This window comes from Nymphalis io, chromosome 30, assembly GCF_905147045.1.
Source record: "Nymphalis io chromosome 30, ilAglIoxx1.1, whole genome shotgun sequence".
Lineage (NCBI taxonomy): Eukaryota > Metazoa > Arthropoda > Insecta > Lepidoptera > Nymphalidae > Nymphalis > Nymphalis io.
The window spans coordinates 3457048-3479176 of record NC_065917.1 but is presented as its reverse complement, the minus strand read 5'-3'; the positions used below and the strand labels follow the sequence as shown (position 1 = coordinate 3479176).

Here is a 22129-nt window from a genome sequence, read left to right as displayed (position 1 = left end):
AACTGACACCATTCCCGTTGGAATAAAGTCGAAAATCTTATGTACTAGGACGAGAATTTTTTTTTTTTTAATTTCATATCAATAGAATTGGTGCAATTTATAAACGTTTTTTTTTTTTATGTCTTTAAAATTACATAGAAGAAAATATTCTCGATTAGTTACGCGGTTATATTATAGTACACGAGTGTGTGCGCAAACACAGGTGCACTCTCTATTCCTTAACTCTCATAATCCGATGGGACGGCAATCCGACACGATCGAAAAGAATTCAGGATCAGGACCAACGGCCTTACATGCTTTTCGAGGCACGGGAGTGCGACTTAGAATTTTTCGATAAAAGAACACAATAACTTTTTATCGGCACGACCTGGGTTTTGAACCCAGGCCCTCGGAATCTGCGGATATCTAGCCACTGGATTAATTAAGCAGTCAATTGTACTATATTGTTTAATTAATCACTTCCTAAACAATTTTTCTTCCATTTTTTCTGTCAACGGTACTCAATATAAAAAAGAAATTTAAGAGCAACCGATAGCCTACGCTTTTCATGCGCTTTATATAATTAAATTTGAAGATCCTCCGACCCATCAAACTACACAAACGAATCCTCTATGCACCAATTCTATTGAAACGAAATACAAAACTTTCGGTAACACTAACAAATTAAATGAATAACGTCATGTAAGAAATAAGGAATAAACTGGTACGTATCCAATTTAGTTGGATAATACACTTTGAAATCAATCTTGCTGCTAAATTTTACTGAACAAGACACGCTTAAATTTAACTGGTTTTTTTTAAGCTAGCAACACTGTTGAATTAGAATTAAGAAGAAATGCTTCTTTATTGAAAAACTGAATTTGAGTTGATTTCATATATAATAGAATGTAGTGACAGAAGTATTTCATTCGGAAAGATTGTATACCAAAATGTATGAATTAAAAAACTTAACTTTTGTTATAATAACCTATAAATATCTAGCTGCTGAGCTAAGTTATTTTCACCTTTTTGAGGAGAAGTTTCCGCCTCATGCATATTTCCTACACCGCCGAGCATAAGATGAATCATGAGCTCAATCAATATAAAACAAGTTTCCATTAATAGCCAGAATGGCGCTAGGGTGACATTTTACATTTATTGTATTAAAAGAATGATTTCAAAAAAGGTCGTCTATCTTTCTCGCTCTAACATAAGGTAGTTCCCCCCCCCCCAAATGTCCCCCCAAAGCGATATTTAATTCATACATTATGAGACAATTTACAAACAAATATACTTCTCACTACATCTACTATCTACAAATGTTTAAGTAAAAAGTTTCTAACGAATAAGGTTCAACATCTTGTGTACCGTTTCATGTTGTTTTTTTTTTTTTTTATTTACCCATCTATGTTGTCTCTTCTTTCTTGTTCGACTTCTTTGCTTCATGTGGATTTATAATGTGGGACATTGTCATGTGACGCCTGCAAGAGGAAATGTTATAATCATGTTTTTTTTTATATAGAATAGGAAGGCGGACGAGCATGTGGGCCACCTGATGGTAAGTGGTGACAATAGATAGATAGATATTCACAATGTAAGAAATGTTAATCATCGCTTACATAGCCAATCCGCCACCAACCTTGGAAACTAATATATTATGTCCCTTGTGCCTGTAATTACTCTGCCTAACTCACCCTTCAAACCGGAACACAACAATACCAAGTACTGCTGTTTTCCGGTGGAATATCTGATGAGTGGGTGGTACCTACCCAGACGAGCTTGCACAAAGCCCTACCGCCAGTAAATAATAATATAATCATTTTTAGCGATTTGGTTTTAACGGAACGTTGACTTTATGTCACTGTATGTATGTGTATTCCACGAACCCGCACTGCAGCAGCGTGGTGGAATAAGCTCCAAGCCTTCTCCTCAAAAAAAAAAAGAAAGGAAGCGGCATTTAGCCCAGCAGTCGGACATTCACAGGCTGTTACAGATACTAATATTAAAAATGCAAAACTTACACTGTCATAGTGTTGAAATATGTTACGAAGTAACCTTGAATACAAAGGACAATGCCTACTTTTTACACGCCCCCACCCCCACATGCGGGAGAAAGTTATATAATATATAATAAAATATATATTTATATTATAAACACCTTAAGCCTCTCTCGCCACGGAAAGACAAGCTGCAAATTGAACAATTCCATTCCATAGATTTCTCTTTCTCGTTATCCGTCTTGTCTATGGTTTGTTTTCGATCATCCATCGGCTTGTCTATGGTAGACGGTGTTGTCTTGTCTTTGGGTTCCTTTGATTGACATTTAGTTTCGTTTTTCTTCGTTGATTTCTTCTCTGGTAATGGCAGCTTGAATTTCTTTAAGTCTGTAATAAATTTAAATTATATTTACCAAGTAATAATGTCCTCCAGACCGTTTTCGGCCACGGCAGCCAATCTCAAGAGAGATTAGCCAACTACGCAGGAGATATGATAGTGCACAAGTGTGCGCAAACACAGGTGCACTTCCTATTCCCTAACTCTCCTAATCCGATGGGACGGCAACCCGACACGACCGAGAATTTTCTGACAGAAAAACCCGATAACTTTTTATTGGCCCGACCTGGGAATTGAAACCAGGACCTCCGGGTCTGCGGCCTGACATCAAGCCACTAGACCAACGAAACAGTTTACTAAGTACATATTTTATGTAAATGCCTTATATACTTGATATTAGTGACTTTTCGATATGTATTATGTTTGGAATATTCAGGTAAAATAATAAATACGATTTTAATTCGGTTGAGAAATGTAATTAATAAGAACAATGTGACATAACAAAGAAATAAAACAATAGAAGTAACAAAAAATCAACAAATGAATTTGAAAATTATAATTTTATCTTAAAAATAATAATAATAATATATTGGGACATTATTCACACACGGCCATCTGATCCCAAACTAAGCAGAGCTCGTGCTATGGAAACCAGACAACTGATATACTAATTTTCTTTTGTAAATACATACTTATATAGATAATTACAACCAGACTCGGACAAACAGACATGTTCATGCACACAAATGTCTGTCCTGGGTGGGAATCGAACCCACAACCTTCGGCGTGAAAGGCAAGTATCTACCAACCACGCCAACCGGCTCGTCAAATGCAATGACATTTCTTTCTTATCTTATATACAAATATATATATATACATACTTATTTACAGAAGTAGCCCCGAGTCTGGTATGCCCAGTGGTTACACTCCCGTGTCTCGGAAAGCACGTAAAGCCGTTGGTCCTGAGCTTGAATTCTTTTGGAACGTGTCGGATTTGCCGTTCCATCAGATTACGGGATGCATTTTTTTTTTATTTGGATAGGTCAACTTGCAAATGGACCACCTCAACACCGCCTATAGACATTGCCGCCGCCAACCTTGGAAACTAAGATCCTCGTACCTGTAGCTACACTGGCCCAATCATCCTACAAACCGGAACACAACAATACCAAGTATTGCATATCTAACGAGTCCTACGACCAAAAACAATTGGTATGGGAGTACCCTTGTGTTTGCACACACAGTTGTGTACTATAATATATTACGACCAGTTGGCTAGTCTCGCTTGAAAACGGCTGACATGATATTTTTTTTAATATATTCGCCGGGATGACATTACTCCACCTGATGGTAAGTGGTAGTAGAGTCAAAACGCGACGACGGCCAGTACAATTGGAAAGAACGATCTGCACTAGCCACCCCCGCCTTGCCGGGCCGCAAGATGCCTCTTCACGCCTCGTTTGAAGGAACCCAGGTTGTAAGGGGGAGTGGGGGTTTGACCGAATCATGACCGAAATCATCACCTATAAGTGGTGATAACCACAATGAATTGCATCATTCCTGTTACTTACCGATCGGCGTTATCACAACGTTCGGCACGCCCATCACCGCGTGCGAGGGAGACGGCGTCACGCGGCTCTCGCGGCTGAAGTCCAAGTCCGCCACGCGGCTCAACGGCGCTTCATCGCTCGAGCCGTCTGATTCGCGCTTCGAGCGCTGCTGTTTCTTGACACGCTTGCGAAACCTGCAATATAAAAATATATTATTTTTTACATTTTTTCAAATATATGTATATTTTGTTACCATTTTCACCAAATTAGGACCTACATATATTCACTTTAAATATTATATATCCGTAACAGCATGTGAATGTCCCACTGCTGGGCTAAAGGCCTCCTCTCCCTTTTTTGAGGAGGTTTGGAGCTTATTCCACCACGCTGCTCCAGTGCGGGTTCGTGGAATACACATGTGGCAGAATTTCAGTGATACACATGCATGTTTCCTCACGATGTTTTTCTTCACCGTCAAGCACGAGATGAATTATAAACACAAATTAAGCACATGAAAATTCAGTGGTGCTTGCCCGGATTTGAACGCACGATTATCGGTTAAGATTCAAGCGTTGTTACCACTGGGCCATCTTGGCTATAATAAATTATTAATTATTTACATTGATTATGTTTGATATATTATTATATTTGTTTTTTCATGTCAAAGAATTGGATATGAGGATATCGTCCGAGCAACCGTTTAAATATCTAAATTTATTTAGATAAGAATTACAAAAACGATTCCGCAAATAATGCTTTATTATAGAATAATTATTGATTAGCATAAAAATGGTTATAGTAAGTCAACCTTAAAAGATAGAAATATGCTATCACTGACTTTTTTTTTTAAGAAAAAATTCCGTCATACATGATTGTTGCGTAACTTTAACCGTTTACGCAGCGCACGCAACTGAAGCTCTCCAACGTGATAAATTTTCCCGTTTTTGCAACTTTTTTTATTGATATTCCACTCGTATTGGTCGTAGCGTGATGTTATATAGCCTAAAGCCTTCCTCGATAATTGGGCTATCCAACATTAAGCTATTTCCTGAGATTAGCGGGATCAACCAAACAGACTCTTCAGCATATATAAAATATTAGCATAGATGATTTCATTTAATTTCAACGAAAACTATATGATTTACAAACAAAAAATAAACATAAAAATTCTAATTGTTGATGATATAATGTTTCGATATTTTAATTAAAGCATGTACTAGATTACCCGTGACTATGCCCGCGTAAATTGGACAGGGGATAGGTGTTAGGTAACTTATATGTTAAGTCAGGGTGTAAGCTATAGCGTCACGGTAGCATGCGAAAGCGATCCCATGGCGCTCCTCGTTAAAACGGAGAGGGTACCGCTGGTTTTTTAGTGGGTATTCCGATGTAGGTGCGCACTTGGCGCCTTGGACATCACATACCACCACCATATACTACTGTTCCCGCGGGGGAAACGCGTAACGCGTTTTTCTAGCGATAAAAAAAGGGTATAAGCTATTGACAATCCCAATATCGTTAGAATCTGTTCTTATCGCGTGAAAGAGTAACAAAGATCAAAAACTCCCGTTTATACTATGCAAAGTATTATTACTGCATTATTTTATTTATTGATTAAGATTCTCTAGGATTAATTACACTACGACATTCAAAGAAAATAAAAAAAAAAATCTTAAGACTACATTCATTACCTATTAAGGAGAATATCGTGCAATGGAAAAACGAGATATTGCGTACATTATAAAATTTAGTATATTTGCTTATTATAATGAAAAAAATTATATAAAAAAAAAACAATAATTTTATTTCAAATGTCTTTCAAAACCCGAGGAAGGAGCCATCTTACCTTTTCCGGGGCCTCTTATAAACTGTTGTCGTTTTCTTCTTAGTTTCCTCATTGTTATTATTATTAATGAATTTCTCGCACATAGCACTGCCAAGTTCCAGGGCTTCCAAGTCCGTACTGCTCGATATTGAACTCTTGTCGCAAGCGAATAGATCAGTTTCATTGCTGAGTTCATTGCTGTCTATTTGATCACTGAAACTATCAATTAATTAATTAACTTGGTTGTATGGCGTCGAGATGGCCCAGTGGTAAGAACGCGTGAATCTTAACCGATGAACGTGGTTTCAAGCCCGGGCAAGCACCACTGAATTTTCGTGTGCTTAATTTGTGATTATAATTCATCTCGTGCTTGACGGTGAGGGAAAACATCGTGAGGAAACCTGCATGTGTCTAATTTAATCGAAATTCTGCCACATGTGTATTCCACCAACCCGCATTGGGGCAGCGTGGTGGAATAAGCTCCAAAACCTTCTCCTCAAAAAGGGAGAGGAGGCCTTAGCCCAGCAGTGGGACATTTACAGGCTGTTACTGTACTGTAAAAACCAACCAAAGAGCAATACTTATTATTGTCGAAAAGTGAGCCAGTATAACAGGCAATAACATATTTGTATCCAAAGTTAGTGCACGGTCTGCCTAAACATGTCTGATTGATCTGATATTTGTTTGCAGCTGTAAACAAAGTCACAAAGTAATCACACAATTCATACATACATATACGTATATATAAAATTGAAAAAACCACTCATCATGAGATCTATAACGTCTGCCCGATTAACTTGAAATTTGTCACAGTTACTCTTTTTTTTTTGTCGCTGGAAAAACGCATTACGCGTTACCCCCCCGGGAACAGGGGGGTATGTAATGTAAAAAACCAGCGATACCCTTTCCGCCTTAACGAGGAGCGTCACGGGATCGCTTGAGCATGCTACCGTGGCCACAATTACTCCTTTCCCAACATAGACGCTCACAAAGAACGGATTTTACGCAAATCCCATCCAAAATCTAGATACGCGGTCGCGTGTCAAGCCAAGTTCAAGCTAACAGAACTGGCGAGCAGCACCGCGCGTAATATTACACGAACCATTTGGAGCCACTTTTGACCCCCTCATAACTCAAAAACTATTTCACATAAATATGTCAAATTTGGCTCATATATTGAGACTTGCGAGATACATATGTGTTACAAATTTCATAAACACACCTCAAACGATTATTTAGATATAAACGTCCAAAAACCGTCATTTTTATCACTGACTGACATATAGATCAAAACTCTAACCCAGTTCCAGATGACCTAGAAAGATCAAATTTGGCATCCAGATAGTTAGTTGAGTGAAATTAAAGGAATAAATAAGAAACTAGTTATTTTTCAATTAATTGATTCTATTAGGAACACTTCCTCATAGTGCCTGTAATGTAAGAAATAGCAATCAAAATTGATGACAGCCGTTCTTTATGTGATTTTTAATTTAATTTCAATAATTATTTGTGAGTAACGGTTTTACAATACTGATGTGGGCTAAATATTGAAATAATAATTAATACTAAATCTCAGTTAATAACATAATAAATACGAAAGGCAACTACACTCATAGATATAAGTAGTAATAAGAACTAAAACTGATATGTATGGATTAAAAAAAAAATTAAGGGTCGTATTCCACTCGTTGTATATTCACCTTGAAGACCTTAAAATCCACATAAAGACAGACTATGTATATTGCTGATTCTTACATTGCAGGCACTATAAATAAATGTTCCTAATAGAATCAATTAATTGAAAAATTATAATAAAATGATAAAAATTTACTTAATAATTTTTGTACAAAAAGTAATGATATCCCATCAAAAATATAAATGTGATTCGAGTCAAGTTCAATATTAATACATTTTTCATCTTATCAAACCCGTGTGAAGTACAAACAAATAACAAGTAATTTATGTGGAAGATATTCGTAACAGGAAGGTATAATCGTAAATTAGTCATGTTAGTATGTCCACTCCAACCATACCCTTGCTTCCTAAAACATGGTCGAAGCCAGAAGCCAGAAAAATTGTTTTCTTATGATCATTTTGAGTTGCTTTTAATAGAAATGGATTATGATGATAATTTAGTAGTAGTAGTAACAACAGCCTGTAAATAGTCCCCTGCTGGGCTAGGTCTCCTCTCTTGCTAAGGAGGGGGTTTGGAGCAAATACCTCAACTCTGGTTGCGGTTTTAATATTGCAGTTTGTATATACACATATGGCAGTCTTCCATTTGAGACATGCAGGTTCGAACAATTGTTTTCTACACCGCCGAGCATAAGATTAATTATAAGCAGAAATTAAGCACACGAAAAGTCAGTGGTGCTTGTGCACATATAAACACATCTTCTCTGGTCAATCTCAATTCGCATAAAATATTAATTCATACATATTCGTCAAAATAAATTATGTAAACAGTTATTAAAAAAAAATGACTTTTTAATAGTTTGGTCATAATACAATATAAGCTATGGCAGCTTATGGTCAAATAACTCGAATTTAGATCAATTTAAAAATTTAAAAAAAAAGATTTCGTATTGTTTTCGAAATTATTTAAATTGATAGGTTATACAAAGCAATTAGAATTAAATATCATAACAATTACCTGTAGTCAGATTCACTTTGTGTTCCTGTTTCCAATTTCTTTATCTTAAATGTTATATCAATCCTCTTATATATTTCCTCGGTTATATTCCGACATTTTTCATATTTTAAATCTGTATTATCACTAGAAATATTCCAGAAGGATTGACTGTCTTGCAAGGTTGACATATTTTCTCCTTATTAGAATCTTTTAAGGATCTACGGATGGCGTATTACATCAGCGCTGGTATTTTTCCCGCTTAAGTTGAGCAATTGTTCCATTTTTAAAAACGTTACAGCTTAAATTATGTTACGAAACAATTAAAAATCACTTGCAGTATTATGGCGGGATTTCTTAAAAAAAAGTAAATTTCAATATATATCACATTCGAGAAGTGTAATAACTAAAACATAAATGTTCTTCTAAATATTTCGCTCCACGAATCCTATTTAAAGCACCAAAAATCACTATTTCCACAACAAAGAGACATCTATCAAGATTTTTATGGCACATTAGCGAACGTCATGGACCTCAGATTGCCCACAAACTAAAATAGGTATGTTTAAGACTAGATAAAATAACAGTTGGTTCACTTTTAAAGATACTATCAACAATAATAAAACACAAATAAGTTTATAAACTAAATTAAAAACTACAACAGTTGCCTTTCGGCTTTTTTTTTTTGATTTTTTTGACGTTTCTTTAAGTGTTGCTTGACACTAATTGCTCATAATTTTTAATGAAAAATCATTTTTACCATAGACAACGCACCTTTAACTTCCTTGTTGAAAATAATAACCTTGAAAGTGTTTTGGAATTTAACATAAGATTACTTGGAACCGATGTTTTCTAGTTATTTAAGTATATAAAAAGAAAATTGGAATAATTACCTGACGCTCAAGTTTAGTTACAAGCTATGTCAAAACTGATATATTTTCTTCAAAACATAGACAATATGTAGCACGTTCTTTAAGTCCTATACAATTATCATAGTAACTCATTTTCAACAAATTACATAACTTATTAAAAAAATATTATATTGTTATTTTATATTAATTACAGAAATTATGGTTACTCTAAAAGAAACAATAAAAAAAATAATCAAATAAGCGTATTTCCGAACGAAAATGTAAAGTTACCGCCAAACGGCAATAATTTGTTTTGACATTAATAAGTTTTACTTTTGGCTCGAACATGATTACCTAAAAGCTAAATTTTAATGAGTTAAATAATTTCATTTTAGTGGCTATGATTATTTTATTGTAGCTAACGAAACATTATTTTGTAGTTCGTGTACTTGTAGTGTTTTTTAATCATGGCTTCTAAGAAAATGTTAAGAGCAAGTAAATTTATTGCTACATTAGCTGAAAAACAGACGCCCTGTGCGTTTTGCCAGCGAATGGTGGATGAAGAAACAACGTATGGTAAATTATATCGGATTGGTGATATTCATTGCCATTATTTTTGCGTGGTAAGTTCCTGACTATTAACTGTTAATAGTTTTCCATGCTATTAATATTGTGTTATTATTGTTGTCTATTATTGTATATTTGATATACTATAGAAACGGCATCCTAAGACAACTTCCCGAGGTCACATTTCTATGAAATATGAAGTAAAATGGTTACTACTAGAGAGTTATCTGAACTGTAAACATTCCAATAATTTATAAAGTGGATTTATATAATGTAAGAATGGTGTTTATTTATATATTATGTTTTATTCTCAATACTTAAATCCTATTTATTTTACCAACCCGCATTGGAGCAGCGTGGTAGAATAAGCTCCAAACCTTCTCCTCAAAAGGGAGAGGAGGCCTTAACCCAGCATTGGGACATTAATAGGCTGTTACTGTTTTACTGTTTACTTAAATCCAGCAGATTCATTTGAAGTATTATTTACACCAAACAATTGCTCTGGCAAGAGTGAAACAATTAAGTTAAAGATTTAATATACAACTGTGGTACAATTCATATACAATTAAATTGCTTGCATTGAAATTAGCAACATATCTTATTTAAGATCTAGTCTATTTATCAAGATATTTATTTGATTAAAAAAAAAAAACAATTAAATTTTGATGGTTATGTTTTCCTATTTATTATTACAAAAATAATGATATATAACATAGAATATGTATGTGTTGATATTTACATATACTCTATCACTCATTTATATACTGAAATTAATATAATTTTAAATAAGTTAATATGATACTTAAAATCTAATATTATTACACCACGAAGAGAAAAAAAATACAAAACATGTATACAGCCTAAATAAAAGTAGCATACAATTTTGGTGACCTTATCGCTACATTGTGATCTCTTTCAGTCAACCAACGGTGTAAGTAATAACTCATAGAATATGTATATAGGAGGTAGGTTACATAGTAACTTGGATTTATTATTTGGCAATAATTAATATAAATAAATTAAGGTTTTTCAATAAATACATAAAAATTCAACCACTATTAAAAGAAGCCTGTAAAATGATGATTCAAAAATTCTCATAAGTCTGCTGGGATGTTGTATTTTACAAGATAACTTGGTGATAGGGCTTTGTCCACCCATACTGGTTTGTACCCATCTGGGAAGATACCACCGACTCATCAGATATTCTACATCTAAACATAAATAAGTGTTGGGTTTAGATTTAAAAGGTGAGTGAGCTAGTGTAACAACTACAGGTCACAAGGGACATAACATCTTGGTTCCCAAGATTTATGGAGCATTGGTAATGTAAGGAATGGTTAATATTTCTTACAGCGTTGATGCATATGAGCTGTGGTGATGGCATACCATCAGGTAGTCCATAAGCCGGTCCGCCTACTTATTTAATAAAAAAAATTATTACTGAATACACTATAATATTTTTTGTTTGGTTACAGTTATTATCTTGTTGCCTAATACAAAGAGGTAAAGACGAAGATGGCTTATTTGGGTTCCTGTATCCCGATATACTGGCCGAAATTGAGAGAAGCAAGAAACATGTAAGATTACCTTTATTTACTAACTAGTATATTTTATATATGGTTTTTATTTTCGTTTATTTAGGTCTTGTCTGTCATTTTTATATGAATATTCAAATGTATCAAATATATTATTATAATTATTTCAGAAATGTTCATACTGCAGTCGTGAAGGTGCTACGTTAGGTTGCAGCGTCTCTCAATGTAGGAAACAGTTCCACTTGCCATGTGGGCGGGAAAAGCAAGCTGTGTCATTATTTTACGGAAATTATAAGTAAGTTTTTTTATATTTTACTCTAAAAATAATTACTTTCACTGAATAAAAATAGAGAAGGTTAATAGTTCTCAACAAAAAGAGGAGAGGAGGCCTTTAGCCCAGCAGTGGGACATTCACAGGCTGTTACGGTACGGTACGGTTACGGAATAAAAATAAAAATAATTGCGTTGTTTTACATAATAGATAAAAAATTAAATTTTCTCATATATAAAGTTAAGTCGAAGTAGTTTTGCCGTAATCTTATAGATGGCACTGTATCAATTGAACGATATTTCTGCATAGCGCTGGCAATATTTTCTCTTATATGTAAAGTTAACTATTGTCGTAACATCATAGATGGCGCTGTACCATTCGAACGAAATCCTGCATCGCGCTGGCTAGATTTTCTCGCGAATAATGACGTCCGTGGGTTGGTTCCCTTCGAGTTATCGCTTCTCGGCCTTTTGGCTAAGATCAAAGTGTAGTATCTGTTCTTTTCAGCTTAATATCTGAAAGTTCCCGCACTGCGGGACCAGTATATTAAACTGATTTTTGTACCACGACGGGATGTTCGGGGCTCGCTCCACTCCCGTCACGGGTCGGCCCGGCATTGCAGTGCCGCCGGGATCGGCCCACAGAATTCACTTGAAACTAGGGATTGAATTATAACTGACAGTCACGGTCCAAGCTTGTATTTCTTTTTATATAGAATAGGAAGGCGGACGAGTATGTGGGCCAAATCTCAAGAGAGATTAGCCAATTGCGCAGGAGATATTATAGTGCACAAGTGTGTGCGCAAACACAGGTGCACTCTCTATTCCTTAACTCTCATAATCCGATGGAACGGCAATCCGACACGACCGGAAAGAGTTCACGCGCAGGACCAACGGCCTTACGTGCTTTCCGAGGTACGGGAGTGTATACACTTCCAACATCCGGGTGGGTACAGAGAATCTTCGACAGAAAAACCCAATAAATTTTTATCTATACTAGACCAAAGGGGCAGTCGAACCCAATAACAGTTGCAGATTAAACTAATCTTTTTTATTACACATAACATATTCGCTCTATTTCTCTAATCTCGCCATTTTGGATTCGTATTTAAAAATGTGATAGTACCGCCCCACTTACTCAGACTTTCACAACTCCCTACCACCAAGTGAAATGAAATTAAATCAATTGAAATAAATAAATATTTCCAGATCATTCTGCAAGGATCACGCACCGAAGCAGAAAATATCTGAAACGATCATGGCCAAAGCGAAAGTCAGAATGTCGATCAGTAATAAAATTAAGCGTGAGAAACGGATGCAGAACTCAAAAAAAGTTAACAAGGAAATCATCAGCGAGACTGGTGTGTTTTATTTTTTATATTTAATCTGTGGTTGTTTTTTTTTTATATTTTACTACCTAATATTAATGTATGTAATGAAAATTCCTGCAACACACTTATAAGTTCCTTTTTTTTTTCAAATTTAGACTTAATTTCTTTTTTATGGTATAGATGGTAAGTGGTCACCAATGGCTTTGTAAGAAATGCTTATATTGCCAATGCGTCACCAACCTTGGTAACTAAGATTTTACGTCCCTTTATCCTAACTTACCTTTCAAACCGAAACACAATAATACCAAGTACTGCTGTTTTGCGGTAGAATATCTGATGAGTGGGTGGTACCTACCCAGACGAGCTTGCACAAAGCTCTACTATCAGTATATCTTGCTTAATATATTTTTGTTTATAACAAGTTTTCGCCCACATATTAAAGGGTATATGTGTAAGATAAAGAAGCCTATAAACTTTCTTTGGGTTCAAGCTTGCTTAATAACAAATTTCATCAAAATCGGTTCAGTGGCTTTCGCATTTATTAATTAAAGTTTTATTCACATCTGGTTTAAATTTATTAAATTGCAAAGCTAAAAAAGCCAATATGTTAATATATATATATTGTGGTTGCATCACTCTGTCTTCTATCGGATACATTTCGGAGAATGTGCTCAGGAATTACACGAACTGATTCCTCCAGCCCCTTTTTACTATCGAACGGCCAGGCAAACGCGACCAAAGCGCCATAGGTACACAGTGGAAATTCCCCGCCTACGTACGAAGCGCTTTGAGTCAACATTCATCATTCGCACTGCGAAACTATGGAATGCTTTGCCTGAGTCCGTATTTCCTGATAGGTACAATGTTGGTGTCTTCAAATTCAGAGTAAACAGGTTTCTTATAGGCAAGCGTGCTACATCTTAGACCGTGTCGATGCTTAACATCAGGCAAGTCAACGGTCAAACGCTGGCCTATTAATTGTAAAAATGTTTTTTTTTTTCAGATGGTCCAGAGTCAGTGGAATCTGTCTGTGTGATATGCTATGAGTCAGTGGACGGGTTCCCAACTAATCAGACATTCTGGCCACCGTGCTGTGGGAGGGATGCGTGGTTCCATAGAAGCTGTTTGGAGGTAGTTTTATATGAATCGTTTATTTCATTATATATATGTTCTACATGCTACTACTTACTTATACTTATATAGACTTCTTTGATATATATTTTGGTTGTACTAAGTAATTTATATGAATTTTGTTTTTTTTTAAACACACATTCACCTTTAGTTATTTAATTTCCAGCGAATGGCTCTAAGCGCCGGGGTACATTACTTGAAATGTCCGCTGTGTAACGACAAAGACAATTTCTACAAAGCAGTTTTGGATCAGGGCTACTATATACCGGATAGGTGAGTTTGCTTTCTTAAATTGGGAGGCAGACTGGCAGATGGGTTACCCAATGCTAAGTCACCACTGCCGATAGAAAACATCGTGAGGAAACCTGCATGTGTCTGATTTCATTGAAATCCTGCCACATGTGTATTCTACCAACCCGCATTGGAGCAGCGTGGTGAAATAAGCTCCAAACCTTCTCCTCAAAAGGGAGAGGCCTTAGCCCAACAGTGGGACATTAACAGGCTGCTACTGTTATGTGCTCGGCAAAGTATTCTTTGTTTTCCAAATTCGGAAGCTGCGGTAGCCATATATAATAATAATAATAATAATATCTTGGGACATTTTTCACACACGGCCATCTGATCCCAAATTAAGCTTGTGCTGTGGAAACCAGACAACTGATATACTACATATACTACTTTTCTTTTGTAATACATACTTATATAGATAATTACACCCAGACTCAGGACAAACAGACATGTTCATGCGCACAAATGTCTGTCCTGGGTGGGAATCGAACCCACAACCTTCGGCGTGAAAGGCAAGTGTTCTACCAACCACGCCAACCCGCTCGTTATATGATTTTATAGCTTCTCGTTAGCGACACTATTTATTGTTACGGCCTTGTCTTATTAGCTTAGTCACACTACTGCACTTTACTTCAAGAACGTTAGGTTTTGAATTATAATTAAAGACAATCAGTAAATTTGTATTACAATTGTTTATTAGCCAGCACACCTTTCTTGCTCGGTATCTAGCAAACGAATGGCTGGTTTTTCGAGTCAAAATAAAACATATTATTAATCAAAATAAATATTTCAATCTAAACGAAAAGAATCAATTGAAGTACTAAAATATTATAGTTTTATGATTTATTAAAATATTGTATATTTCCGCTTTATTAAAACAATGATATATCTAAAGTCGGCAACATTACACTTTAATGAATGATTTGTGTTGTATAGGTTAAGATATGAAGGGGCCAACATGTCCAAAGGGACAAAAGCCTCCAAAAAAAAAAAAAAATTAAATTTAACATTTCTTTTTTAAATTCCAGGGATGCGGCTTGGGAGCTTGAACAGAATGCATTCTCAGACATATATGAGCGTTCCGTCGTGTGTTCCGTTGAAGACTGCAAGTGTCCGATGGGTAGAGAATATGATGCAGATTCCGGGTAAATACATTATGTAATGCAATATTGATTCTATTCCCATTGCTGTGCTAAGGTCTCCATTTGAGGAGATGTTTTGGTATTTGTACCATCAAACTGCTCCAATGCTACACATGTGGCGGATTTGGAGTGCAAGTTTCCTCAATTTTTCTTTATCAAACACGAGTTAAGCATAAATTCAGTGATGTTTGAACCCGTGATCATCGGCTTAGATTAATGCATTCTAACCACTGGGCTATCTCAACTTTTTAACTTAACTAATAAACATAATAATTTTTTAATTGGATTTTTTTTTATAAAAAAAAAAAGATTGGTTATGTTAGTTGTTTGAGTACTTTTTCGAAAATCAATGCATTTTTCTTTGTGGAGTGCTTCCCCTGGTCACCACTAATGATATTCCGTCGGGGGAGGCTATCATATGTAATGAAATAGGACATTTTTGAATTGCTTAATTAGTATTTCGACGCTAATGTAAGAGTTAGAGTTGGGGGTGCACGCTTCGGAGCGTCACGGTAGCATGTAAAAGCGATCCCGTGGCGCTCCTCGCTAAGACGGAATCTATACCGCTCGTTTTTTAGTGGATATTCCAATATTCGGGGCGCACTCGGCGCCTCGGACACTGGCGAGCCACACACTCCCCGGGGGGGAAACGCGTAATGTTTTTCCAGCGTTAAATAAAAAGCGGGGGTGCACGCTCATACGGGACAACCGTAGTACGTACGTAAGTAGCTAGCGAATCTAATGAATGATATAACTTGACTACGCAGGCCGTGGGACATCTCGCTGTGCGTGCTGTGCGGCGGCGCGGGCGCGCACGCGCAGTGCGGCCGCGCGCCGCGCGTGTGCGCCGCGTGCGCGCCGGCGCGCCCGCCCCCGCGCGCGCTCAGCGCGCTCGCGCACGGTACCGCTATACGCACTCCTTGCTCTTCCGGAGTTCCGATAACGACTGCCTGCTCCGTCCCTTCCTTGTTATATATACAGTACACATTGACTGGTGGTAGGGCTTTGTGCGAGCTCGTCTGGGTAGGTCCCACCCACTCATCGGATATTCTACCGCGAAACAGCTGTCCTTGGTATTGTTGTGTTCCTGTTTGAAGGGTGAGTGAGTCAGTGTAGTTACAGGCACAAAAGACATGACATCTTTGTTCTTAAGGTTGGTGGCGCATTGGTGATATAAGCGACAGTTGACATTTCTTACAATGCCATTCTCTATGGGCGTTTGGTGACCACTTACCATCGGGTGGCCCATATGCTCGTCCGCCGTCCTATTGTATATAAAAAAAAGTATCAGCCTGTTAATATCCCGTTGCTGGGCTAAGGCCTCCTCTACCTTTAGAGGAGAATGTTTTGGAGTTTATTCCATATACTTAATATATATACACTTTATTAATTATTTATTTATTCTTATTTTTTGTTAAATTAAATTATATTCGAAATAAATAAATACTTCGCCAGTATTCGAGACGCTATTTTTTATGATATTGATATGATACTTGTACTTGCTGTTTAGCGGTAGAATATCTGATAACCTTGACTACCCCGTTGGTCTAGGGGCTTAATGTAAAACCGCAGACTCGGAGGTCCTGGGTTCAATTCCCAAGTCGGGCCAATAAAAAGTTTTTCTATCAGATAATTCTCAGTAGCAGCCCGGGGTCTGAAAGTTGGAAGTGTATACACTCCCGTGCCTCGGAAAGCACGTAAAGCCGTTGGTCCTGCGCCTGAACTCTTTCCGGTCGTGTCGGATCGCCGTCCCATCGGATTATGAGAGTTATGGAATAGAGAGTGCATTTGAGTTTGCACACACTCGTGCACTATACTATCTCCTGCGTAGTTGGCTAATCTCTCTTGAGATGTATATTAAATATGTTTTCCAGCACCGCTGCCATCACAAAGCGGTAATGCGCCGAGACGTCGAACGGGTCCGGTTATGCCGAGTCGAATGTCATTGAGACGAACCAAAGCGAGGTCTGCGCTAAATATGTACGTATTATATACAAATAATAATAATAATATCCTGGTACATTTTTCACACACGGCCATCTGATCCCAAGACTCAGGACAAACAGACATGTTCATGCGCACAAATGTCTGTCCTGGGTGGGAATCGAACCCACAACCTTCTGCGTTAAATGCAAGCATCTACCAACCACGCCAACCGGCTCGTCGAACTACTAATATTATAAATACAAACATTAATTTCATTGTTTTACTGAATAAATATTATTATTGAGGGAATATCATCTGTTTTGATATTAATGTTTATTAAAATAATTTACAATTAAAAAAATTTATATAAAAATAAAATAAAATTTTGTCAAAATTAATATATTTTTCATTATTATAAGTATATAGTATGCGTGCCACACACACATAAGAGAGTAGATAGCGGCCGAGAGACATGACGTCATAAGAGAGCGTCATGACGTCATAAGAGAGCGTCATGACGTCACGGCACACGAGTCGGTCAACTCAATGTGCGCCAATAGATGTTATACATAAAAACGAATTAAAACTTCACATATTTTACATATATGTATATATTTAGCACCTAGAAGTGAAAGTGTTTTGTTGAACCGATGATCGTGGGTTCAAACCCGGGCAAACACCACTGAATTTTCATGTGCTTAATTTGTGATTATAATTCATCTCGCGCTTGACGGTGAAGGAAAACATCGTGAGGAAACCTGCATGTGTCTAATATCATTGAAGCTATGCCACATGTATATTTAACCAACCCGCATTGGAGCAGCGCGGTGGAATAAGCTCCAAACCTTCTCAAAAGGGAGAGGAGGCCTTAGCCCAGCAGTGGGACATTCACAGGCTGTTACTGTTACACGAATGTTAAGATGAAATGTATTTTACAAATGTCTAGTGACAGTCAATGTAATATCTTATTTAAAACAAATGTTTTATTTTCAGTTCTTCAACATCAACTGAGAACAATGAAAGTGAGTACTGATTATTTATATTTTTATACCACAATGTTTATTTATATTCACTGGTGGTAGAGCTTTGTGCAAGCTCGTCTGGGTAGGTACCACCCACTCATCAGATATTCTACCGCAAAACAGCAGTACTTGGTATTGTTGTGTTCCAGTTTGAAGGGTGAGCGAGCCAGTGCAATTACAGGCACAAGGAACATAACATCTTAGTTCCCAAAGTTGGTGGCGCATTGGCGATATAAGCAATGGTTAACATTTCTTACAACGCCAATATCTATGGGCGTTGGTGATGTTACCATCAGGTGTCCCATATGCTCGTCCGCCTTCCTATTCTATATAAAAAAAAACATCCAAGTTTTTATAATAACTTCGCTGATATTTAAAACGCAATTTTATAAACTACAGTAAATACCACAGATAATACAAGATCTCGACCAATGATATCGCTTCAATTCAAAATCATAGTAGTATATTTATCATTACTCGTGTGCTTCGAATATTCTAGAAGTGTTTATTAATTATTATCTCAAATTGCTTTCAGCTAAATCAATAATTGAAGTCAGCCGTCAAGAACTCAACTTGAAGGCTCCAAAAGGTCGAATATCAGAACGGGCGCCATTAGAAAATGTTGAGAACAAATTACTGTCGCCATTGAAGTTGTTGAATAAAGACCTATATGATAGAATATTGAATGAGAAGAGCCTTGTACTAGATCAGAACGTTCTAGAAGAAGTGCGGCACAAGTTCAAACGTCCAAAGCCTTTGGTTGTTAAGAAGAAAATTATCAAGTGTGTATTGACTTTTTTTTTATGGCAGACTGGGAAATGTCTTCGCCCATAGACATTGACGATGTTAGAAATATTAACTATCGCTTACATTGTCAATGTTTCATTTACGACCTTACTTAGCTAAACAATGCCGTGTCTTCTTCTTTCCAATGACAAATCCATTATGACAGCGAGCAAAATCTGTGTTTTACTAAACAACTGATAAGCAATGTTTATAACTAAATCGTAATTTTTATAACTGACTTTTAATAACAGTCTGGGATTAACGGTAAAAAGAACCCTATTGATAATAACACTTTTATTTTACAGTGAAATCCTGGAACGTTTTATCAATAATATATCCAAAGAAAAAACAAAAACTAAGGAACCAATAAGGGAGTGGAACTCACCTAAGAAGTTGCATGATGAAGAAACTACTATGGAGGTGAGATATTTCAAACAATTATGACAACCAGTTTCATCCGTCTTGTAGTTAGTTTTTGTTTTTCTATAGAATAGGAAGGCGGACGAGCATATGGGCCACCTGATGGTAAGTGGTCATTAACGCCCATAGACATTGGCATTGAAATGTTAACCATCATTTACATCACCAATGCGTCACCAACCTTGGGAACTAAGATGTTCAATCTAGGAAGACTCCCCACTATTATAGCTGACATTGCAGACCTGTACGTTAGCCATTGGAAAAAGAGTGTGGCTTGTCATCGTGGATTGAATATATATATTTATGTTGTCTTGTAAGACTATAATAGGAACGTACAACAAAGAAACGTACAAAATGTTAGGAGTAGGAAGGATATATATACTTTTTATTATATTTATATGTTTATATATCAATTTCCTGGCGGTATCATTATGAAAATTTTGGTTTTTTGTTTTTATCTTTTTGGAATACTGAATTCCTGTGTCTGGATGGTGTCCGGCCAGCCTGTCCATGATTGAGTCCACTCTATTATTGATTAGACAAATATTAAGTAGTTATATTACAGGAAAATATTTTTTATATTCACAGGAAAATATTACAAACATCGAACCAAAGACAATTGAAGAAATAAATCTCGAATTGAACAATATCGAGGTGAATGATATATCTAAAGAAGTAGAAACAGAAAATGAGAATTTGTTGGACGATGACGATGACTCGAACAGCACATTTCAGCTCCCATCAGAATTTATTGCAGACTACAACAGCGACCAAAGCTTGCCCATATTCGATACACCGAAGAAATTGAAAAAAATCAACATCGAGAATGACTCGATTGAAATATCTGAAAACGACCAAGTAATTAACGTTGATCTAATCAAAACTGAAGGTGATATGTCGGTGAACAATGAAACAATAGAGAATAATAAATATGCATTAAAGTTCAGTACATTCAATAAAGAAGTTCTAGAGAATAATAATTTGGATATTGACATTGAAACGTTTAAAAATCAATATTTAAGTGAAGTTGATAGACAATTTAATACCAAACAGAAAGATAAGGTGAACGATGATTTGAAGGGCGAATTGTGCAATGCAGATGAACCGAAGTTGAAAAAACCGCCAAAACGTAAACTACGTACAACCAACAGTGTTGCCAGTAAACGACGTAAAACTACCAAAATGGTAGAAAATAAAAAAAACGAGAGAATCGAAAAGAGTAAACGTAAATCAAAAACACATTTGTCTATTCGTAATAAAAATATAAATCTAAAAATTAAATTTAGGGATGAGGAGTTGAAATTGAAAATATCGAAACGAAAGAGAAAAAATAAGAAAATAAACAAAGATTGCCCGAAAGTGTTGAGACAATACGTTTTAAGTTGTATGGATAATGTGATAAGCCGGCCCGATTATGATGTTGTTCCTTTGAAAAAACAATACTTAAAAACTGAAAAGGCGACCGATAATTTGAAGCAGACGTCATTGGATCATTTCTTTAAAATTAAACCGCAAAGGACTTGAAATCGATCTATAAATAAGCAAATCTAAATAAAAACTTGGTTGTAGAGTTTTGTGCAAGCCCGCTGGGGTAGCTACCACCCACTCACATATTCTACCACTAAACAACATCTTAGTTCTGAAGGTCGGTGGTTTATTGGTGATGCATGGAATAAATCTTGATTATGTTTCTTACTGCATGGGCAGTGGTGATCTCATGCCATCAAATAGTCCATTTACCCGTCAGCTTAGATTATAAAAAAGCAGGCAAAGGCCTCTCGGTGAAAGTTCAAGAGTTCATTCAAGAATGTTTAACTACACCGTATGAGAGGAATTATAATTAAACACACAAATTAATTGAAACAGTAATAGCCTGTTAATGTCCCACTGCCGGGCTAAGGCCTCCTCTCCCTTTTGAAGAGAAGGTTTGGAGCTTACTCCACCACGCTGCTCCAATAAATGTTTGTAGAATACAAATGTGGCAGAATTTCAATGAAATTAGACACATGCATGTTTTCCTTCACCGTCAAGCACGAGATGAATTATAAACACAAATTAAACTCATGAAAATTCAGTGGTGCTTGCCCGGGTTTGAACCCACGATTATAGGTTAAGATAATGCCGTTGGTCCTGTGCCTGAACTCTTTCCGGTCGTGTTGGATTGCCGTCCCATCGGATTATGAGAGTTAAGGAATAGAGAGTGCACCTGTGTTTGCGCACACACTTGTGAACTAAAATAAGTCCTGCGTAGTTGGCTAATCTCTCTTGAGAGTGGCCGCCGTGGCCGAAATCGGTCTGAAGGACATTATTATTATTTAAAATTTTCACGCGATGCAACTCTCAGAATATCTGTTCCTACATCTATTTTCATTTATTTTTCTGTGAAAAACTTTTTTATTCGAACGTCATTTAGATTTAAGGTGTTATATATTAAGAATAGCAATAACCTATGTTTATCACAATCATTATATAAATAAATTAAATTTTGAATACTGTAGCGTTTTTTTTATATCAGCATGTGTATATCCCACTGCTGAGCTAAG

General features: G+C 36.4%; 2 protein-coding genes and 1 non-coding gene across 4 annotated transcripts; 2 read left to right on the top strand and 1 right to left on the bottom strand.

The window, feature by feature from the left end:
• Positions 1-1336: 1336 nt before the first annotated feature.
• Positions 1337-9019, bottom strand: LOC126780084 (uncharacterized). 2 transcript variants are annotated; one of them, XM_050504348.1, is made up of 5 exons: positions 8342-9019; positions 5710-5907; positions 3885-4057; positions 2138-2363; positions 1337-1460 (listed from the first exon to the last, which is right to left on the bottom strand). In XM_050504348.1, exons 1-5 carry the CDS (start codon positions 8506-8508, stop codon positions 1385-1387), a joined length of 840 nt encoding a protein of 279 aa, XP_050360305.1. In that variant the 5' UTR covers positions 8509-9019; the 3' UTR covers positions 1337-1384. The 2 variants fall into 2 exon arrangements, with proteins under 2 accessions (XP_050360305.1, XP_050360306.1); XM_050504349.1 differs by having other exon boundaries at positions 5710-5901.
• A 477-nt stretch (positions 9020-9496) lies between these two features.
• LOC126779906 (uncharacterized) lies at positions 9497-22039 on the top strand. The gene is made up of 13 exons (XM_050504086.1): positions 9497-9791; positions 11211-11312; positions 11441-11565; positions 12750-12901; positions 13875-14002; positions 14169-14275; positions 15319-15435; positions 16200-16333; positions 17307-17412; positions 18352-18380; positions 18916-19162; positions 19472-19586; positions 20175-22039. Exons 1-13 carry the CDS (start codon positions 9636-9638, stop codon positions 21108-21110), a joined length of 2454 nt encoding a protein of 817 aa, XP_050360043.1. The 5' UTR covers positions 9497-9635; the 3' UTR covers positions 21111-22039.
• Positions 11996-12188, top strand: LOC126780174 (U2 spliceosomal RNA). Its single transcript, XR_007670456.1, has one exon. It is a non-coding gene; the product is annotated as a U2 spliceosomal RNA (small nuclear RNA).
• Positions 22040-22129: the final 90 nt, after the last annotated feature.

Excerpts from the sequence above, each read along its gene's own strand:
- LOC126779906 (XM_050504086.1), top strand. The coding sequence starts at position 9,636 with ATGGCTTCTAAGAAAATGTTAAGAGCAAGTAAATTTATTGCTACATTA. Across the intron at positions 14,276-15,318 it reads GGCTACTATATACCGGATAG|GGATGCGGCTTGGGAGCTTG; the intron begins GTGAGTTTGCTT and ends TTTAAATTCCAG. Across the intron at positions 19,163-19,471 it reads GTTAAGAAGAAAATTATCAA|TGAAATCCTGGAACGTTTTA; the intron begins GTGTGTATTGAC and ends TTTATTTTACAG.
- LOC126780084 (XM_050504348.1), bottom strand. The coding sequence starts at position 8,508 with ATGTCAACCTTGCAAGACAGTCAATCCTTCTGGAATATTTCTAGTGAT. Across the intron at positions 5,908-8,341 it reads CAAAGTGAATCTGACTACAG|TTTCAGTGATCAAATAGACA; the intron begins GTAATTGTTATG and ends ATTAATTGATAG. Across the intron at positions 1,461-2,137 it reads CGTGGCGAGAGAGGCTTAAG|GCGTCACATGACAATGTCCC; the intron begins GTGTTTATAATA and ends TTCCTCTTGCAG.